Source organism: Populus nigra, chromosome 1 (genome assembly GCF_951802175.1).
Source record: "Populus nigra chromosome 1, ddPopNigr1.1, whole genome shotgun sequence".
In the NCBI taxonomy this organism is placed as follows: Eukaryota; Viridiplantae; Streptophyta; class Magnoliopsida; order Malpighiales; family Salicaceae; genus Populus; species Populus nigra.
Window position 1 is genome coordinate 42,636,094 of NC_084852.1, and position 20,543 is coordinate 42,656,636.

The 20,543-nt window shown below is 34.0% G+C and overlaps 2 protein-coding genes across 2 annotated transcripts; both read right to left on the bottom strand.

Annotated features, from left to right (window-relative positions):
• Positions 1–1,507: 1,507 nt before the first annotated feature.
• Positions 1,508–4,175, bottom strand: LOC133678852 (abscisic acid receptor PYL8-like). Its single transcript, XM_062101366.1, has 3 exons — positions 3,863–4,175; positions 3,032–3,247; positions 1,508–2,063 (listed from the first exon to the last, which is right to left on the bottom strand). The coding sequence occupies exons 1-3, from the start codon at positions 3,998–4,000 to the stop codon at positions 1,845–1,847; spliced, it is 573 nt and encodes a 190-aa protein (XP_061957350.1). The 5' UTR covers positions 4,001–4,175; the 3' UTR covers positions 1,508–1,844.
• A 13,885-nt stretch (positions 4,176–18,060) lies between these two features.
• Positions 18,061–19,730, bottom strand: LOC133702726 (ethylene-responsive transcription factor ERF061-like). The gene has a single exon (XM_062127064.1). It carries the CDS (start codon positions 19,373–19,375, stop codon positions 18,437–18,439), a length of 939 nt encoding a protein of 312 aa, XP_061983048.1. The 5' UTR covers positions 19,376–19,730; the 3' UTR covers positions 18,061–18,436.
• Positions 19,731–20,543: the final 813 nt, after the last annotated feature.

The following is a 20,543-nucleotide window of genomic DNA, read 5'->3' on the forward strand; positions in this document are numbered from 1 at the left end:
AGATTATCCTAATCTCACGACTATGTTATAGATTTGGTTTGATTTCTATTCAAGCCGGATAATAAAAAAATATCATGTCCAGTTCCTTTAGAGAATGTATTTTTAAGAATTCACCTATGTGCTGATTCAGACATACTCAAATTAATTACTTTTTTTTATTATTATTTTTAACTTTTCTTTCTATACAATTATCTTATTCTCATTTAATTTTTACTTTATTAACAAATAAGATAATTGAGATGTTTTAAGAATATTGTAAATATATGTTTTAATAATATTAGTAAGCGTTTCTTTTTTGTATTGAATCGTAATTGTTTTTTTTTTCATTTTATTTATTATTAATATTTTATTTTCTAATTATATTATTAAATTAACAAAACTTATTAAATATATTCAATTCAATAACTAATCTCACATTTTTACGCCGTAGGCCACCTATCTAATCTATATCTAATTCGAAATAATAGCTATCCATAAAAAACTTCTGACCATCTCTACACTGAAGGTTGGGAGAAAAAGGGAACTCTGTCCTGTGTTGATGAACAGCCGACCAAATTGGGAAATTTGCAACTTGCTTGAGACTCCTTTTGATTTCTAAGATAGATCCCTGTACAATTTTACGTGTAATCTACAAGCTGAACCTCTGTTCTCTCCTTTTCTTTTTCGGTGTATGCACTTGTGTTTTTGACAAAACGTTACTCTTATATGCTTAACATGAGGGAAAAATTACAAGCTGATAATTTAAAATACTTCTAATGGTGGCGCACAGTCCAGCTCCACTTCTCATCTCTTTCATGCTTCTGCGGTCACTTGCCTCTCTCTTTTTTGCCGTCTTGTCGTCGTTTTCTAAATTTCTTTATCCAGTTTTGCACCTTTACAGCTTTATATAAAGCTCGGACGAGTGGACATCCAAGGCTACGCTGTTACAGAAGACCAGGCTCATGGGCTCACCAATAACACAGATTTCTGTCCTTATCGAGCCATGTTCAGTAACACTAGTGCCTTATGGCTTTGGAGTTTGGACTTTGGACTTACAGGGGCATCTATTTTCCAAGAACGACATAATTTCCACCTCTACTAGTTCTGCGGAAGCAATTGTAGTACGGCCGCAAATGCACAAGGCAATTGTCCTACCGAAGGACGCTCAATCTCAAGAGCTTCAACATCTTCAATCCCACATCAGAGTAATAGAAGAAAGCTTAAACCTTATCGACAGTCATCTCATTTGGGCTTTGGTCACTAGCAACTTTTTCAAAAAGAGGCCCTATCAAGGATTAACCGTGTGCTCAATTCGCAGCTTGAAACCTGAAAGTTTTATCATGCACTAGCACTCAGGATGAGAGCAGAATGTGAACTTATCATTCTGGGTTCTGGTTTCTATGGGCAGTCTATGGTCATGCCTAACATAAACAGGTCGATAACTGTAACTAGGTTGAGTGGAGACTCACCCATGAGTGTGACACAGAGATGCATAAACCAACGAGCCAGAAAAAAGGATTAGAAGTAGTTGATCAAATGCAAAACAAACATTCTAATGTTCGATTGTGTCATCGTGCACGCATATTTACAATCAGATGTGAATACATACCACATTATTAAAGCACTGAACAAGAACAAAAGACAATCTGGCGTGTTGGTTTTGTTTAGGAATCCTATATAAGCAGTAGATGAGCTTGCCCACTAGTATAGACAAAAGATATCCAAATAGTGCAATGAGATTGAACAAAAGTGTAAGGAAAAGAAAAGTGACTTCGCCTCTTGGATGCCAAACTCTCCGTTCTTTGGCAATGAAAACCTTACGTTTCCACCTACATTCTCTACACCAGGAATCAGCCCCCACATACTTACGTTCTGTCAATGGGTTCTGTCCGGCCTTGCACAGCCAAACGCTCTGACACATCAGCCAGTGACTTCAGGTTGCACTTGATCAGGGCCTCAACAAAGTAACATGTTTCATCCTTGGTATTTCCATCAGGCACATCCACCACAAATGACTCGATCACCAACGTACCTGGTCGCCCATCAATGACCTTTGGATGAACAGTAACAATGGACGAATAGTTCTGTAAAATATTAGACCACCAATGAGAGTGAAGCGTTTTTAGCCGACAGAACAAAATGGTAAGGATGGCATGAGAGGATAAAAGACCAACAAGTTGCTCAAATCATAGAAATAAATCTAGCAACCTCAAGTGTGAATTCTAGAAATGCATAGCTAGTCACCAAGCAAGATCTTGTTTATCAATCATACAAATTGAATAACCTAGTTTCTAAAACCGATCAATGATGGTAGATCAATCACATTGTATGTAATCTTGTTTACGATGACATTACTCTTCAGAAGCTTTCAAATTTTCATGTAGTTAAATCTTAACCTGAAATTCAAACTCAGAGCCCCAATGGTACAGTAAAGTTCGATTCTCAATTCATGTAACTTAACACAAAAATTACTCAACAAAATATATCCAGCCAAATTGTGACACAAGTTTTACAGGTTATTTTGTAATGTGGCAAATAACCTTAGAACATGATGCTAGAATTCAGAGCAAAACTGCATCAGCAACTGCAATGACCAAAAACCATATTATAACATTTTTAGCAAAACCGCATTAACAACAAGGTAGACCAGTCCCCATGGGGCGTAGCGTGGTGGTAAAGCGTTTGAGATCTGCACAGCAGGTTTCGAGTTCGAGTCAGGGCGTGCACCTTTTGTAAGAGCCTGGGACAGCCGGGGTTTTACTCACTCACCTGAGCCCACAAAATGCGCTTTCCGGGGGAATGAGGTTTTCTCGAATCCAAAAAAAAAAAAACAAGGTAGACCAGCCACACAAACTATATAGGCATGGTTTATGCAATGCTATCCACATCATGCAACCAGTCTAATCTTGTCAGATTAATCTAAGATTCAGCTCCCACCAACACACATGTGATTATTTGAATTTGCTGAACTTTCAATACTTAAAATTGCTTCATCGAACACAATCCAGCTCATGCTTATGCAAGACAGTTGAATGAACAAAGAAAAATGTACCTTGAGTCTATGATCTCCACCAACAATCTTCATACCAAAAATATGCTCATCGTCATCTAATAGCTCCAAACGTTCAGTACTAGTAGTAGCTGGAAGTCCAGACTTAACGTTCACCTCTCTAACACTTCCAATCTGAAGGTCACCCTGCGCAATGCACCTGCTTACAAATGGCTTATACTTCTGTGGTTGATCAAATCTCCTCACCAAAGACCACACCTGATCATGCAAACACCACCAATAATTCACACAGGCATAAAATTATCAAGACATTTTCATCCTCTCCATAGAAATCAAATCATGTAAGCCATAACATAAGAAGCGGTAATGCCATTTCTACCCGCCATTACACAAATTTTGAATTTTAAATGATCACGAAAAAAGTAAATATTCTTCATAGCTTCAGCTTCGGAACAAATTCATTAAAACTCCACAATTTTTCATTGTTTTAGCACAAATTGATCGAAACACAACAATTTACACAAACTTTCAACCTTTAAAGTAAGTAACAACGCAGACAAGTAATGACCTCCTTCTTATAAATCCAAAAACTGAACCAATTTCAATCATAGCTTCAAGTTTGAATCGATTTATCACTTAAAAGAAAGAAAAAACATGCTACAGACTTATTTAAATAACATATAAGATCATTTATCTTTAAACAAAAACTCATCCAAACATGCCCTAAAACTAAAATCTGAACAAAATAGAACCATAAATAAATCCAATGAACAATATAAACAATCTTAAATGTTCTCAGATCTAAAAAAAACACTAAACATTAACTTTAACCATTAAAAAAACAGAGACAGAGACAAAGGAGCCGGTGTTTACAAGAGGAACAGGAGCTTTAATGTGTTTAACAAGAGAAGAACTACACTGATGTTCTTTAACATCATGTTTATGATGTCTTTTTATAAACTCATCTTCCATCATTCCATTCGCAATCGTCACATAATCATTTGTCACCATCTTTAAAGGTTAAAAGATCGCCGCAGCCGGTGGTGGTGGTGGTGGTGGTGGTGGTGGTTTCAGCAGAAGAAGATAAGGACAAAGCGCACCGCCATTGGCAGCTCCTCCAATAGCGAAAGGTCCAGAGCTTCTTCTCATCTCATCGTTTACTACTACTTGATTATTAGTATTATTATTATTTATTTATTTTAAAAAATAAAAAAGTAATAAATAGGCAAGTTGCCTATTTTTTAGTGTTGTTTTCCTTTGTTTGTACTTTCTACATTTTAGTCTCTCTTTTTTGAAGACGTAACGTTTTAGTCCTTAAAGAATTTATTGCCCTTTTCATTTGACAGCCAAGTCCGTAGCTATAAAACCCGACCTGAGAGTCAACCTAGCTAAATACTAGACTGGGGTTGGGGTATCTAAGCAAAACCAATATTTGATTTTTTAAAAGAATAATATAAAAAAAATATTATTTTAATTTTTAAAAATTTCATTTATCATACCTAAATTCGGTAAGAATGACAACTTATTTTGAATTTAATGTGTATTGACAAAACTAATCTCAATTAATATATATTTTTTTTGATAATTATCTTATTTGATAGATAATGAATGATATTAAATCCAATCCAAACCTAACTTGTTATATATAATTCTATCGAATACTTTTTATTTTGTGTTAAATAATAGTAAGTATTTGATTTGGTAAGGAAATGGTAATAACTCGTTCCTGAATGCTAATTCTTATTTCAAAGTCAAGTCTCATGTTACCAAATTGACCCTTCCAAACCGGGTGGTAATTATTACTAGATTAAGTGATATTCTTAAATTTACTTATTATTATTCTTTCCATTTATTTAAAGATTTGTCATTTATGGGGGGAATCTAAAACAAAAGAACCACTTGATCTTGAGCTAGACCTTGAACAATAAGATGGAAAGCATGCTAATCTTCCATAATTAAGAGCTGTTTCTAAACTAGTTTTCGAAGAGGATGGAGCTCAGTGTGTTTAGAAGCTCAGAGAGGACCGGATAATATCAATAATTTCAGATCCCAATTGATGCAACTTGCAGCCTTTTATTCCCAGGAATATTCCTCGGGATAGCTTTGCTAGCAAGCAAACATTTTTTATTTGTTTTCTAGATTTTATTAAGGGAAAATAACGAGCTTTCTTTCCATGGAAACATTAAATTCGTTTCCTTCTTTGGTAACTTGGTATAAATTATATTTTTAAAAATTATATTTTTTTTATTTTTTGTTTAAAATAATTTTTTTTATATTTTATTATTTTAATATGTTAATATCAAAAATAAATTTTTTTTATAAAAAATTTTATTTTAATTTATTTTTAAATAAAAAATACTTTAAATCACCAACAACAATACAATTACAAACAAATCCGCAGTTTGACTGTTCTTCGCCGCAGCAACGCTCACAAGGCAGGGGAAATAAGTATAAATTCGTGCCAATCAATCCACGCTCATTTTACATTTTGTTTTCTACGAAAACACTGTTTATTTCCTGCATGTAATCCTAAAAAGATGCCATTTGACTTTATTCTTCCAATTAAGAGACATGCAAAGTACATGAACTACAATAAGTATATGGTACCCACAGGAAAAAAGAGAGAGGATAGAAGTACAATTAGAATTCTCTAATGTACCCGAACTTAAATTAAAAGGCTATTACAGTGTTGTGGTAATAATTACAGTTTAAAATATTTTTTATAAATATATTGAAATAATATTTTTTATTTTTTAAATATTATTTTAATATCAACATATCAAAACAATCTGAAAATATACAAAAATTATTTTTAAACAATTTTTTTTTTAAATACAGTTTTAACCATGTTTCCAAATACTACTCATTAAAATACAGTTTTAACCATGTTTCTAAATACTACAGTTTTAACCATCTAGGTGGTGCCACAGTGGTAAGAGCTTGGGATCAAGAGGTTTGCTCCCTCTGTGGTCTCAGGTTCGTGCCCTGTGGTTGCTCATATGATGGTTACTGGAGGCTTACATGGTCGTTAACTTCAGGGCCCGTGGGATTAGTCGAGGTGAGCGCAAGCTGGTTCGAACACCCACATTAAACTAAAAAAAAAATTATTTGCTCCAAAATAAATTATTTCATGAGTATACTATTGAATTTTATAAGCTAGCAAAAAGTAATCACCTACAAGAGACAAAAGATTAGCATGTTTCAAGATTTATGAGAGGGTTGAGACTAGCAGTCCACAATAAAATTGGAGTGCAGACGCTATTTTCACTCGTAAGGGGAGGAATATATATTTCAAAGCAAAGATATTGCCTAAAGAGAGAGCTAGCAATGTCTTTTTTAATGAGAAATTGAGTGATGTTAGATTAAAATGGTTAAATATGATATGGTGTTTGATGTTATTTTTAGGATTCTAAAGGTTAAAGTGGAATATATGGAAAAAAGATTTGTGTTGTATTTTGATTATAAAGCACTAAAATTTCTACATGGTCAGAAAAAAAACTAGTAATGATTTGCATACGAGAGGGTGACTTACCTTCAACAATTTGTATTTAAAATTATGCATGAAGGAGGGGTTTAAAATAAGATTATTAATACTTTAAGTATAAAGGAAACCTCGCTAATTACTTTAAGAGGAGAGATTAATGGATTTTATTGCTTGAAAAACTTTTATGGACATGATTAAGATTTGAGCGAGTTGTGAGAAAAGTGTCAGAAGACTCAGAACTTACTCATTAATGATGGGTTCTTGATATGAGGTTATCAACTTTGCATTCTTCATTCTTTATTGAAAGAAAAGGTAATTCTAGACTTGAAACTCTGAAAGGAAGAGTTTGGGCTAGTCACTTAACCGAGAGAAGACTATTGCCATTTTTAATGAGAGGTCCTCCTAACCTCTATTAAAATAAGTTATTTGTAAGTTTATGCAAAAAAAAGAAGAGGAGGGGTGTTTAAAAAAACCACCATATCTATAATATTTGTATTATTTAACCCAATTTGATCTCTTAAAATCAAATAATATAAATATTACATATGATAATACGTAAAAAAACCTAAAAAATAGATATCACGGGTCAGGTAATAGGTTGAAATTTTTAAAACCTGACCAACCTAGTCCACCTGTATACCTTATATTCCTTTTGTCTTTATATTTGATCATAGATTTAACTTTTATTTTTATTTTATTTAGAAATATTTCAACTTTAAATTTTTGTTAGTAAGTTTTCTTTTAGATTTCATTAATGTAACAAAAAAAAGTTTTTTTTTTACGAAAAGGAAGGGAAGGAGGTAATTAGAATTTAATAATGATACAAGATATGAAAACTATATCTAATATTAGGGGTGCAATGACACCTATATTCCATGTTGTAGGTTTGCCACTAAGTATGAACCTATGAAAATTAGTAATATAAGTTCAACACATGAATATATGTAATATCTATAAAATATTTAACCCAACCTTATATATCCAACTTGTTTAGGTCTAAAAAAAATGAATGGATCGAGTTTATAATTTATAAAATATTAAAAGTTGAGTTGGATTTAATTATGGACTCAGACTCGACCTAACTATATTCATGAACACATTTAAAAAAAGATATATTTGTGAAAACACTAAAAAGAAAATATAAAATATAGGTTTATATATACCTTTACCTATTCTTAAAAATATATGGGAGGGTTTGTCTATGAATTTTGTGTTTGGATTATCCTTTACGAAGAGAAGAGAATAGATCTTATATTTGTTTTAGTTGACAAGTTTTCAAAGATGAAGTATTTTATTCTTTATAATAAGATAGATGATGCTTCTATAATTGCTAATTATTTTTTAAGAAAGTTGTTCGTTTTCATGGGTTTCTCAAACCATTATTTTTTATAGGGACGATAAATTTCTTAATTACTTTTAGTGAAAAATATAAAAAAATATATGATTCATCATTAAATTTTAACAGCATGAAACATTAACATATAAATAAAAAAATGGAGTCACTAAATTCAACACTTAGTAATATGATTCAAATTATATGTGATGTTAAATCAAAGTAGTGGGATGTTGCACTTGCATATATAAAATTCACAAAATGCAACAGATAAAGCATATCGATAAACATTATTGTATTATTTAGAACATGATTATTTTACAAGCAAATATGAGACATAAATTACAGCAAACCAATACTATATACAAATAGACTATCGATAAACATTGTTGTGTTCAAGAAAAGAGATATGATGATGGTGTTTCCATACAAGAAAAGATTTCTAGTAGGGATATATAGCAAGCTACAATATAAGAAATATAGACTTTGCAACATTTCAGTGATAATGTTTGTTACACTCGGACATCGCGGCGGCTTTAAAAATTAAATATTTGGAAAAGAACGGATTTCTGGCATCCTGTTCTTGAATGGGGAATGATCTTTGTTTAAGGAGTCGCCACCTAGTATTATGGTCACTAGGAATCCTAACTGGTCAACATAGATTCTATGGTTCGGGACTGGTTACGTAAAAGAGAAGATATTATCACCCCTTAAACGTCTTGCCTAAGACAGGCTGCATTGCTAGTTTCGATATAAGTCTTTTTCCAGATTTGTTTCCACAACTCAGCCTTTATGCTGCTCATCGTGACCCACTTGCTTGGTAAAGATTTTCTGACTCATCAAATAATTTGAGAGGAACATTCATTACCCTTCGTCTCATTGCTAAAAACATTCAGTGTCACTAGCAGAAAGGATCAAACTGTCTTTCGTAAACCAAAATGCTCCCTTGTCTTGTTGTAAGGAATGATAGATTTTCCTTAAACACAATGTTGCCCCCTTGTACTAGTCATTGCCCCCTAAATGTGCTCTGTCATCGACTTAGACAAATAATGGTTTTAATAGACCAATCTCTCATTTCTCTCCTTTTTAGTTTGGTGAAGAAGTATGGGTCTAGAATGAATCTTGAAATCTTGATCTTGCATTTTGAAAACAAAAATTATTTCAATGCGAGTCTAAAACAATTTGCTTTTGAAATCTTGCAACTCCTTGGTTATTTTCTTTCTTGAAAAAGAGATTATTTGCTCTTGTGTTTGGCAACGAGGTCTTCGGTGAAAATATGTTATGAGATGACCTTTTGTTTCGAAGTGAAGGGCTCGAGAAAAAGCTCGAGGTTTTGTATAAGAAAAAACTTGTCTCTTTGAACATTTATTTTTATCAGCATGAATAATAATGAGTAGTTTATTCTTGATATCATGAATCTTATGAAAAAAATATTCTTTGCATTTTGAGAGCATTGTTTATTATTCTAGATTGCTTGCTTGCTTGATTAAAAAGGACTTCTACAGGCACGTAACATAGGCTGTGGTTTTTGGCTATGAAAGAAAAGGATTCATAAGGCTCAAATAGTGTTTCAGGGTTTCAAAGACTGGAGATCACTATCAACAGTTTGACTCTTGACGTCATTCATATTTTCTTTTGCCGCTCTTCTTTGATTTGCCCTTTTTTTTCTTTTTTCTTTTTCATTGCTTTGCTAGAGCATACTCACTTTATCTTGGTTATCACTTTTTCTTGTGATTTGGGCATGCCCCCTAACATTTGAGTTTCTTGGGCTCTTTTGCCTTTTAGCTTTCTCACGGCTTTATTATCTTTCTTGATCATTGAAATTTCACTTGCCCCAGTGTGGGGTGTGATTCTAGTCGGGATTTTTTCATGAAAGAAAAATTATTCAGGCTCAAAAAGGGATCGCAAGGGATGTACTTATTTCAAAATGTGAAAGGAATAACAAAGATGGCCTTTCCTCATTTCAAGCGCAAGCAGTTAAGATCAATAAACTTTAACCTCATCTAGTGTGATGGTTTGGTCTTTGCAAAGATGCATTTCAAGGGTCATGAGCAACAAGTTCACTACATACCATTATTCATACATTTAAAAACACATGATTCAAGAGTCGTGGGGTAAGGGTGTTTATTCATTTTTTTTTGTTTATAATTTAGTCACCTCAATGATGGAGTTGCTTGATTCACTTGTCATTCTACAAGTAGAATGTTAAAAATATGGTTTTTGAATAAACATCAAATTATTTTCGGAATCAAAATGCAAGATCAATTTTTTTCAAAACTCCAATAAGGAAACTGATTTTGGTAAAAGAGACAAATTGCGTCTATGAGATCGCACAAGGCTTCAAAGATGTGTTTGTGAGTCTTTATAAGAAAACTCTCTCAGAAAAATGATAATGCTTGGTCGTAAACACGATTGAATGACAAACTCATTATTTTCATTGAAACTTTGGAAAATAAGTTCAATAACAAAGAACTTATGACAACATCTTGAGCTATGAATACTGACATGATAACATAAAAGGGGCTAAACATTTAGCAATCATTAATTGGAATTTCTGGAATCATTCATTCTCCTTAACAAGGGCATCTTTTCAGCAGTCAATTGAAGTCATATGTGGATCATTCTTGACCTAATATCACCATAGCTTTATCTTCAAGATAATTGATTTCTGAGAGTTGGCGTGAAGTAATTAGCTATATGAACGATAAATGCCTTGACAACCACCTTCAATGTCCTTTCTTTTTTCAGTGAAACTGTTTTTCTCAGTTGGGTTAGCAATCTTACCTAACCCAATGGCTTGTTCAATCCTCTCAGCTATAACAACCAGATCAGTGAAATGTTGTGCAAAGCTTCTAACCAAGTATTCAAAGTACGGAGATTTAAAGGTGTTGGAAAATAAACTGATCATCTCTTTTTCCAATATGGGAGGATTAACTTGCGCAACTACCTCACTCCATCTCCGGGCGTATTCTCTTATGGACTCTTTGTTGTTCTTCTCCATAGCTTGCAAGCTTAACCGATCAAGGCCCACGTCTATATTGAACTTATATTGTCTCATGAAGGCATTAACTAAGTCCTTCCATTTTTTAACCTTGGTATTGTCCAACCGCATATACCAAGTGAGTGCAGTGTCACTCAAACTATCTTGTAAGAAATGAATCAACAGTTTCTCATCATCAACCACCTCGACCATTTTGTTGCAGTATGCTTCAAGATGAGTTATAGGGCATTGAGTTCCCGTATATTTGACAAATTCTGGCACTCTAAACTTTTTAGGAATGACAATGTTGGGCACCAAACACATCTCAACAGCCTTTATAGGATCATATAAGCGAATTCCCTCCAATGCTCTCAACCTTTGCTCTAAGGCAACTAATTTGTTCATACCATCTTCTTTTACCCTCTTGCCCTTTTGAGATTCCTTCTCTGTAGAATCAATGGTAAACGACATTGTCGTGGGGGATGATGGTTGAAAATGCATGGCTTGTTGAAAATCAGATGACAACCCATTTCCCCCAGATTCTGTGGATTGAAAGGATTCACGAGCATAGGTTCAAGCTGAGCTGTAAGTGTTGTTTTTCCGGATTTATCTCTTAAGGCTTGCTCGAGTAGACTAGTAAGCCTTGCGACTTCTTCTTTAAGATTGTCCACCTTTTTTTGATGTTGGGCTTCCAACTGGGCCCTTTCTTCGTTTTCTATTTGTCTTTTTTTCTCAAATGATTATTATATGTAGGTTTCAATGGGGAACCTATATTTCAACCTGTAAATGTAAATTATGCAATTTATGCAAAAATGTTGAGTCAATTAAAAATGTGTATGAAATGCGGGCACGCCATTCACGAGATGACAACCTAATAGGAAGATCCTAATTGTTGAGTGCATCAAGGGGTTGGTCATTATCTAGTTTCAAATGGGTCTCTCGCATGCTCAGTGATCATCCTTGAAAAGGTTGATATGAGGCTTACAAGTAGTGTGAAGATAAAGGCCCTGAGTAATATCAGTTTGGCATATCAACCACTTCCAAGTAAACAATCAAGCGAGAGTTGGATAGTTTCACGAGTCTTGCCCAGGCTAAAGCCATTGGGGTACCGTTACTCCCCCACTTATCCTAGGTTGTAAGGTGTGTGCTTTTAACGTGATGCATGGCAATATAAACAAGGATGCATGCTAAAGCAGTAAAATGCAGGAAAAAATAAACAAATAAACACAACGTAACAAACATTATAGCAATTGGCAAACAAAAGGCAAAGCTTAGTCCATTATTCCCCAGTGGAGTCGCCATTCTGTCACACCCGGACATCGTGGCGGCCTTAAAAATTAAATCTTTGGAAAAGAATGGATTTCTGGCATCCTGTTCTTGAATGGTGAATGATCTTTGTTTAAGGAGTCGCCACCTAGTATTATAGTCACTAGGAACCCTAACTGGTCAACAAAGATTTTATGGTTCAGGACTGGTTACGTAAAATGGAAGATATTATCACCCCTTAAACGTCCTGCCTAAGGCAGGCTGCATTGCTAGTTTCGTCTTAAATTGCTAAATGTTTATTAGTTTATGTTATGAAAATTTGCTTATAATATTTCCGACTCTGGCGCCAGTGAATATTCAACTACGAATATTTCCAACTCTGGCGTTGGTAAATATTACGTAGCTATAAAATAAATTAGATCAATATTTTATTTTATTCCTGACTCTGGTGCCAGTGAATAAATAAATAATAATAAATTTATTTTTTACAAATGCAAATATTTTTTATATTTCTAGCTAAATAAAATAAAATACAATGAATAAAAATAATATAAATTTAAACCGGTATTTTTATTCCTGGCTCTGGCGTCAGTGAATAAACCAATAAATTTACATTATTTTTATTCATGCATACACATTTTTATTTTTATTTTTATTTTTCTGTTTTTTTTTATTTTTTTCTAGGACTAAACTTCACACGTGCATGCACAAACTGGTAAGTAGAGAATTAAATTGGCCTATGTATAGTACCCATGCAATTATAATTGCAAAGCAAAGGGAAATGAAGAACTTACCTGATGCAGGGAGGTGAAGTTGAAGACAGTGGCTTGCTTTGGATCCCTCGGTTCCTCCTCCCTCCTCTGCTTCTCCTCATCTTTCACTTTCTTGGGTCGCCTGTTCTCTCCCTGTAATTGTCTCTCTGCATTTGTGTTTATATTCTTCGTTTGGCCCCCTTGTGTTGTACCTCATGTTTTGTTCTCTGGTTTCCTTTGTCCGTCCACTAGTTTTCTCAGTTTTCTTCCGCTTCCCTTCTTTCTCCTCTGTTTTGGTCCTCTATTGTGGTTCTCCTCTGGAGAGCTCAGGTTCTGGTGCAGTTGTTGCTGAAGATGGAGACCTGGCCTACTCGGAGTGCTGGACCGAAGAAAGGAAGCTTATTGCTGTGGCTGTGGTCCACAGCTGCTGAAAACAACAGCTAACACACAGGAGACGAATAGGCAGTTGCTATTCGCATTGTTGAAGGAGAGCCGTCGTTTGGCGAGGGTCACGATGCTTTGGAGAACGAGTGGAACAGAAAGAAGTCGCGCTGGTGGACTGCTAACGGAACTGTCAGCCTGAGGAAGAAGTAACTCGTAGACTCGATGAGATGCTGTTGTTGACGTGAGGAAGAGCTGATGATTTGGTCCGTTGCACTGTAAGGGGGCATTCCCTTTCGGCTACCATGGCTGGGAATGTCGCTGTTGCTCAGAGGAGAGGCCAAGGCTGGCGTGGTGGCAGTTTTGGTCTCAAGCTAGAGAGGAAAAGAAAAGCCACGGAGGGCTTGCTCTGGCTGTTTTTGGTGACTGGGGAAGAAGAGGAGTAAAGAAGCCGGGGGAGGGGGCAGCGGCAGCTAGTCTAGGATTTGGCCGCGCCCCCTCTTTTTTTAAAAAAAAAATTTCTTTTTTATAATTTTTTTGTAGGGTTTTGAGTAACGGCCTTCTCCTGAGTTTTCTTCTCTTTTAGGGTTTCTCTCTAATCCTCTCCCTTTTTTTTTCGCATAGACTGGGATCAATATTTATAGTGTAAAAGTCCTATCACTTGTAAGAAGTAAAGTCTCAATCAAACTCATTCTCTTTTTTTAAATTCAAATTAGAATCGAATTTGAAATCAGACAACTTTCATTATCTTGAAAGTAAGGATTATCTTGAAGATAATGATCATTTTGAAAGTAAGGATTATCTCAAAGATAAGGATAGAATGACAAAAGCACATTATAGTCCTTAATTTTCACGCAAGTTGACAAATCACACTTTTCATCGAAATAAGTCTCTGATCTTTTAATTTTACATTTTAAACCCTGTAAAAATTAAATTAAAAGCTAATGGGCCAAAATTGGGTTATGACAATGTTTATATTGTTAATTTTCCAAATAATATTTATATTTCAAAAGCTTTCAATTTTTCATATATTTATTCTTATGGTGATGATAAGCCACTACGTCTAGTAGGTATATTTATAGATCATATATCCAAATCCAATAAAAAATCCAAACGAGTTTGTTGATGAAGAGACCAAAATTTTAATTTGATAGTAAAATCAAGCTGGAAGTTTACAAGCGCCTTTTACAAGCTTGTATAAGCACCTTTTCCAAACCTATTTATACATGGGATCATCTTGTTGGAATTAGTTGTCATTTTTGTGCACAAATTATTAAAGAATCAATTCAATCTAAAAGTTTAAACTATTAAGTGAGGTTCAGAATATGATTTATATTATTTTTTAATAACACCTCCTCAAGTGAAAGCCCTTTGTGCTTGAAATTGCACGGGTACATATTATCTTGTGTTTAATTTTTATCAAATAAATGGGAATCGTGATATTTGAACTCGTGATCGCTTAGTCATCAAGGTTTTGATACCATGTCAAAGAACCAATTCAACCCAAAAACTTAAATTATTGGGTTGAGATGGTTCTTTGACACAAATTAGATACAAAGGGTATTCTTTTAGATTTTTTTTTTATTCCTTAATTTTCTAATTAGTTTAACTATAACTTTAGGATTTATAAAATCCTCATTTCTTCAGTTTTGTTATACGCAAAATTAACTTTATTAACCAGCAAGATTGACATCCAATGCCCATCGATTGAATGAAAGTGAGTTAATTTACAGCACTCATTTGTGTAAAGATTTTCAAGTAGAGAGATATAAAATTATTAGATATTTATAAACTATTATTCCTTTGAAATATATTATGATAACTATCTAGTTATCTAAGTATCGCGTTATTATATATAGATCTAGAAATATATAATAATCTCTCAAAAAGTTTACTTGAATACTTAATTTAGAAAAATAATATACTTTCTGAAAATAGCATCCTATAGTTTTAAACGCAACAACCTACAATTGAAATATTATGTGGAGTACAAGTTTTTTTTTATTATTATTTTACTTTGATCAGTTGATAGTTACCTGTTACAACGATTTTGGAAAGTTATAGTTTAATAGGTTAATAGTTTAAAGAAACTGACTTTTAATTAAAGCAAAACTTGACTCAATTCTGTAATTAACAAATTCTTAATTAAAATTAAAAGTTATTTCCAATCAAATGATTTTTTAAAATAAAAAAATAAAAAATAACTAAAATTAATTACAAGAGTTGCTCATAAGAAAAATTCAGATACCAAACCGTTTACTTGTTCCTACAGACCAAACCGTTGTGAATTGAATCCCTCTACCGCACTAGATTTTACCATATTGATTCTGAGTTGGAATTTCAATTATTTGCGTGAGGCTATCTCAAAAAAATAAAAATCAAAACGGCTGGGGTTGGATCGATTGCTTGCTCATCAGAAATATTCAGAGATCAATTTCATTGAATATTTGTGACCCCCTGCAGACGCACACAGCATGCGGCTTCAATGATCTGAAGAAGCTCCCTCCAGTTTCCATCATCTTGGAAGTTCCAGGGTGATTGTTCATCCAATGCATGTGCATACCTTTCTTGGTAATTATTACTTTCTGGGCCTTCCTTTATATCCGAATAGAAAGCAGCTGAATTGTCCCAGGCCAACCTCAATTAATTACAGTTTGTTCGTTTTCTTCAATCTCAAGATTTAGCTTCTTTTTTTAATGGGTAATTAAGGATTTTATCAGGCTAACTTCTTACATGTTGAGTTAAATTCATCTCCATGATCCAACAAAAAAAAAAAACACACCGCCAAACTAAGGACTCGTGTAAATTTTGTTTTTTTATTGACTGAAGTTTTGCCGTCGTTTTCCACCGGTATCCAACTACCATGTGATGCCACAAAGGATGATGCTGCACAGAACCGTGTTTACATTTTGTTGTCATTTCTGAACAGCGACTGGACTAGCATGTGTCTCTGTGTGTGTGTGTTCTGTCGTTTCTTATATAGCCATTTCTCAAACAACCTTCTCGCCATTAAGAAGCATGGAAGATGAACTACAAAATGTGGCCGAGCTCGTTTTCATGATAAAACACGTCAGGTAACTGGTGTTATTTCTAGCTTCATCGGGGACACGTGGTTCCCCTATACCCGTTGATTTGTCAAAGCAAATTTAAAATCTCCTGTACCTGTGATCCAACCAAGTGTTCTCATCCGATCAAACTTGGCTCCCTGCGTTCCTTTTTTCTTCCTTGTTTGGTACGGAGTTGTCTCCCGACATTAATGCATCCTATTGGTCGTTGCAGATTTTAGTTTTTAAATCCTCTGTGCCTATCAGATACTTTCTTTTTTTTGGGTAGATTGTACGTTGTCTTACAATCAGTTCACTCCATTATTGAAGCATTATGAATCTTACTGTCCCAAACTGGATCACGGGAAACAAGAATAAAGCACAAGAAATGGATCTGTGCAAGGCAATTTCTATATCTACTTAAAAATTATACTATGCTGTAGTGTATTCAAGTTTACAAGATACGTATACGATGCATTAAGTAAAATAAATCAACATTTCGTAATCGTTAAGAGACAGTTTTGATACAATATATATAAATAATATTTTTTCCCTTTTTTAAGATAAAATATATGTTTTTCGTCGACATACCATTTGTAACGGAATATTCAGGTTTTTATAAGTTCTAACACAACAAATTAATGGATGTACTTACGGATTCATACCCATTTACGTGGCTTGTTATACAAGTTGGGACACTTTTATTTGGACGAAGTTGAAATTTATTCGCCATTCTTGTCGATAATTAATCATGTTGTAAACACAATCCGAAAATTGATTTACAACCATGGAATATTTTTTCAATGTAAAAGCTATATTTTTATTGGCATAAATATCACCCTAATGAAAATTACATGTCACGATTAGTGTCTCATCGATAATTTTGGAACCGTTAAGAATTCAATCGGTGATTTAAATACCAATAAATAAACCAATATAATATTAGTATTAGTGATAAAAATAAGTATTAGTCAATAATAGACCTTCAAAGAATACTAAATAAAATTGTAATTAACTCTAAATTAACTTCGAATAAAACCTCTAATAAATTACGACTATATTTAATTGTTTTTTAAAATATAATTAAAATTTTTTTATTGAAATTTTTTAACAATACTAGATATATAAAAAATAAAATTCTAGCATGTCTACAATGAACTATTCTTTTTAAAAACTTTAAATTGACCTTCTAAACAAATTAATTAAATACAGAGATGATTATTGAAACAATCAATAACAGTTATCTTCGACTGCTATTCCCAATAACGATCCAATACCACTTAATCATTGAAAAGACAAGCTCCTCGTCATATAGAAAAGAACAATTTATCACACAAAATACATGGGTAATCTATTCCCCTTTTGATTTGTATCCCTCAATCCTATTCATCCATGAAAAGTTCACTTCATCGATTATTATTTGAAAAGCACCTAAATTAGTATAGAGTAAGACAAGGGAAAGTAGTAAAGAACTACGAATATAATTGCTAGGTATTGAGGTTGTTTTTTAGTTAAAATTTAAATTTTTTTTTTGTTTTAAATTTTTTTATATAGTAATTTTAGAATATTTTGATATGCTAATATTAAAAATAAATTTTAAATAAATTATTTAAATATATTTTTAAATAAAAAATACTTTAAAAATTAAAAACACACCCTAATTCGTTGCTTGCAACAACTAATGTTACCCAGGCTTTGCAATAACCAATTGTGGAGCACGGGAATATGCAACAAATGCCTTCATAAGAAAACAAGAGGCCGAACTATAACCACAAGAAGCCTCTCTTTATTAGCAAGAGGGTTACTGTCTAAATTAGCAACAAGGGGAAGCTGTAAAATCCATTCAAAACTCAAAATATAATCATATGACAAAACTGCTATTATATAAACAACAGTAGATGCCAAACTCTCTCTTACAATACCCACTTTGGTACTCTGCCAAGAGATAGCCCTAAAATTGCCTTCATACAAAAACAAAGTCCACAATAGTACGGCCATATTAAGAATTCTTTTTACCTGAACTAGAACAAGCTCCAACAATCCTACAAAAAAAAAAGAAAAAAAGACAGTAAATAGAGATAGCATACTTAGATAGCAACTACCATTTACATTTTGCACTAAGAAAACATCCAGAGATACAAAGAGCAAATGTTTCTCCAAATTAATAATCATCCGTCCCTAATTTAGATTGGTAACAGAAATGATACTTAATTTGCAAGAACGTCCCAAATTAACTCAGGATCATAAGATGGCATTCTTGCAAGGGAACAGCCTTCGAATTCCGAATCTTGTGGCACCATTACAGGACAATCTGTAGACACAGAAGGAGAAGAACTCTCACACTTCCAAAGCCCCTCTTCAGAAACAGCAGGCGACACCAATTCACTACAACCCCAATTATTGCCCGAAAGCAAAGGCGGCGGCGACGACGACGACGACGACGGTGATGGTGTTGATGAATTTGAATCTACCTTCACTGGTTTTTGACTTTCTGTGCTTTTACCATCAACATTGCTCTTCTTTCCTGCATTCTTTTTAGCCCTCTCTTTTTTAACCTTCTGACAAATTGCTTGAATCTTGGCATCTACGGTACTCTTCAAAACATCCAATCTTGTACAGTCTTTAAATCCTAGCTCAGTAGGATCTTTTAGATTTGGAAAATTCAATCTTGCATATTCACCTCTAAGTTTATAAGCTGCACGATCATAAGCATAAGCTGCAGCTTCTGCTGTGTCATAGGTACCTAACCAGACTCTCATTCTGTTTTGAGGGAGTCTAATTTCAGCAACCCATTTGCCCCAATGCCTCTGCCTGACTCCTCTGTATAGTTTCTTCTTGATCGGAGCCAAATAATTGCTGGTGTGCACAGGGTTTTGAAGAGGGTTTGGTAGCCAATTGTGAGAAAAGGAAGTGTTTGTTCTGTTTTCTTCACTGAATTTTTGCAATAGATCTCTCTGGCGGAGATAGACTGAAGAGCCTAAAGGCTCAAAAGCTGGACTAGTAAGAGTACTTGCTGCTTGGCAATACGAGAAAATTGAATCCAAAGTGTTGGTCCCTCCTGCCAATATAAGTTGTGACAGTGAGGAACCAATATCAGTTGTGTTGTTAAATGCAAAAGAAAAGTTGTTTTCTTGCATTCTTTCCATGATTATCTGAAACTTTTAGAACGGAAAACAGAGGAAACAGAGAGAAAATAAAAGAGAAGTAAAATGGGCACTAAAAACCGTCCCTTTTCCTTCAAAATATTGGTTTTCAAAAGAAAAATGAGATCATAGTAAAAAAGAAACGGTCTTGCTAGAAAACAATGAAGGGGTTTTGAGAGATGAAGAGAAAGCTTAAGGCTTGAGCTTTAATGGGCAAACGGAATAGTAAAGTGTTTGATGAAGAGCAGATTGGCGATGGTGAAACAAAAGTAATTCGGCTTTGAGAGAAGAAGAGGGCGTCGGATTTTTTTGGGGGAAGTATTTCAAAGAAGGTTTTTGGGTTAGAGTGGTTTGTGGTTGGGTCCAAGTTGGTGTATTTATAGCTGCAGAGCAAAGTTGAGGGCTTTCCTTGGCCTTACCGTATTTTACAGCTGTGAAATTCCTCATATTTTGAAATTTTAGTCCAAGTAAAGGTTGGCCTATGCCGTAATGACAATAATGCACTCATGGTATTAACAAAAACTAATGGGGCTAGGCAATCCACTATTTCAATTACCGTGAAACAGACTCATTGACGCTGCGGGTTCAAGGAATGCTTCTTTTTTCTTTTTTTTTTCATTTGATCCTTTTATATTTATTTTATTCATGATTGATAAATGGACTATAATTTTTTGTTTCTTGAGAGATCAAAACTCAAGGGACTATAATTGATAAATGGAAAAAAATCAATCCCTTGGAGGAAAAAAACAAAAAGCTACCGAATTCAAGAGGAAAAAAGAAAGGAAAAAAAAAAGAAAGAAGAAAAACCGATCGCTAACGCCACCACGAGGAGAAACAGCCACCACATGTTCATAGAACAAGTCATCATGACGCATTCAAAGACACCGCAGAAGACAACCTTTGAAGGCGAGGTCATTGCATGCATCGCTATAACACAACAAGTCTTCTTGCATTTTGATGCATAAAAACCCATTTTTTTTGCCTTTTTTTTTTAATCTTTAGCCCCTAATTGTAAGAACCAATCAATTGAGTCACGAGTTTTATACCACGTGAGTTCAAGCCTTTTTCTTTCAATTTAGTTTATAATTCTCCACATAATCTTTGATTTAAGCCCGAATTCCATCCAACCAAGCCCAATAAAAACCTAATCTATCATTTGACTTGGACTTGA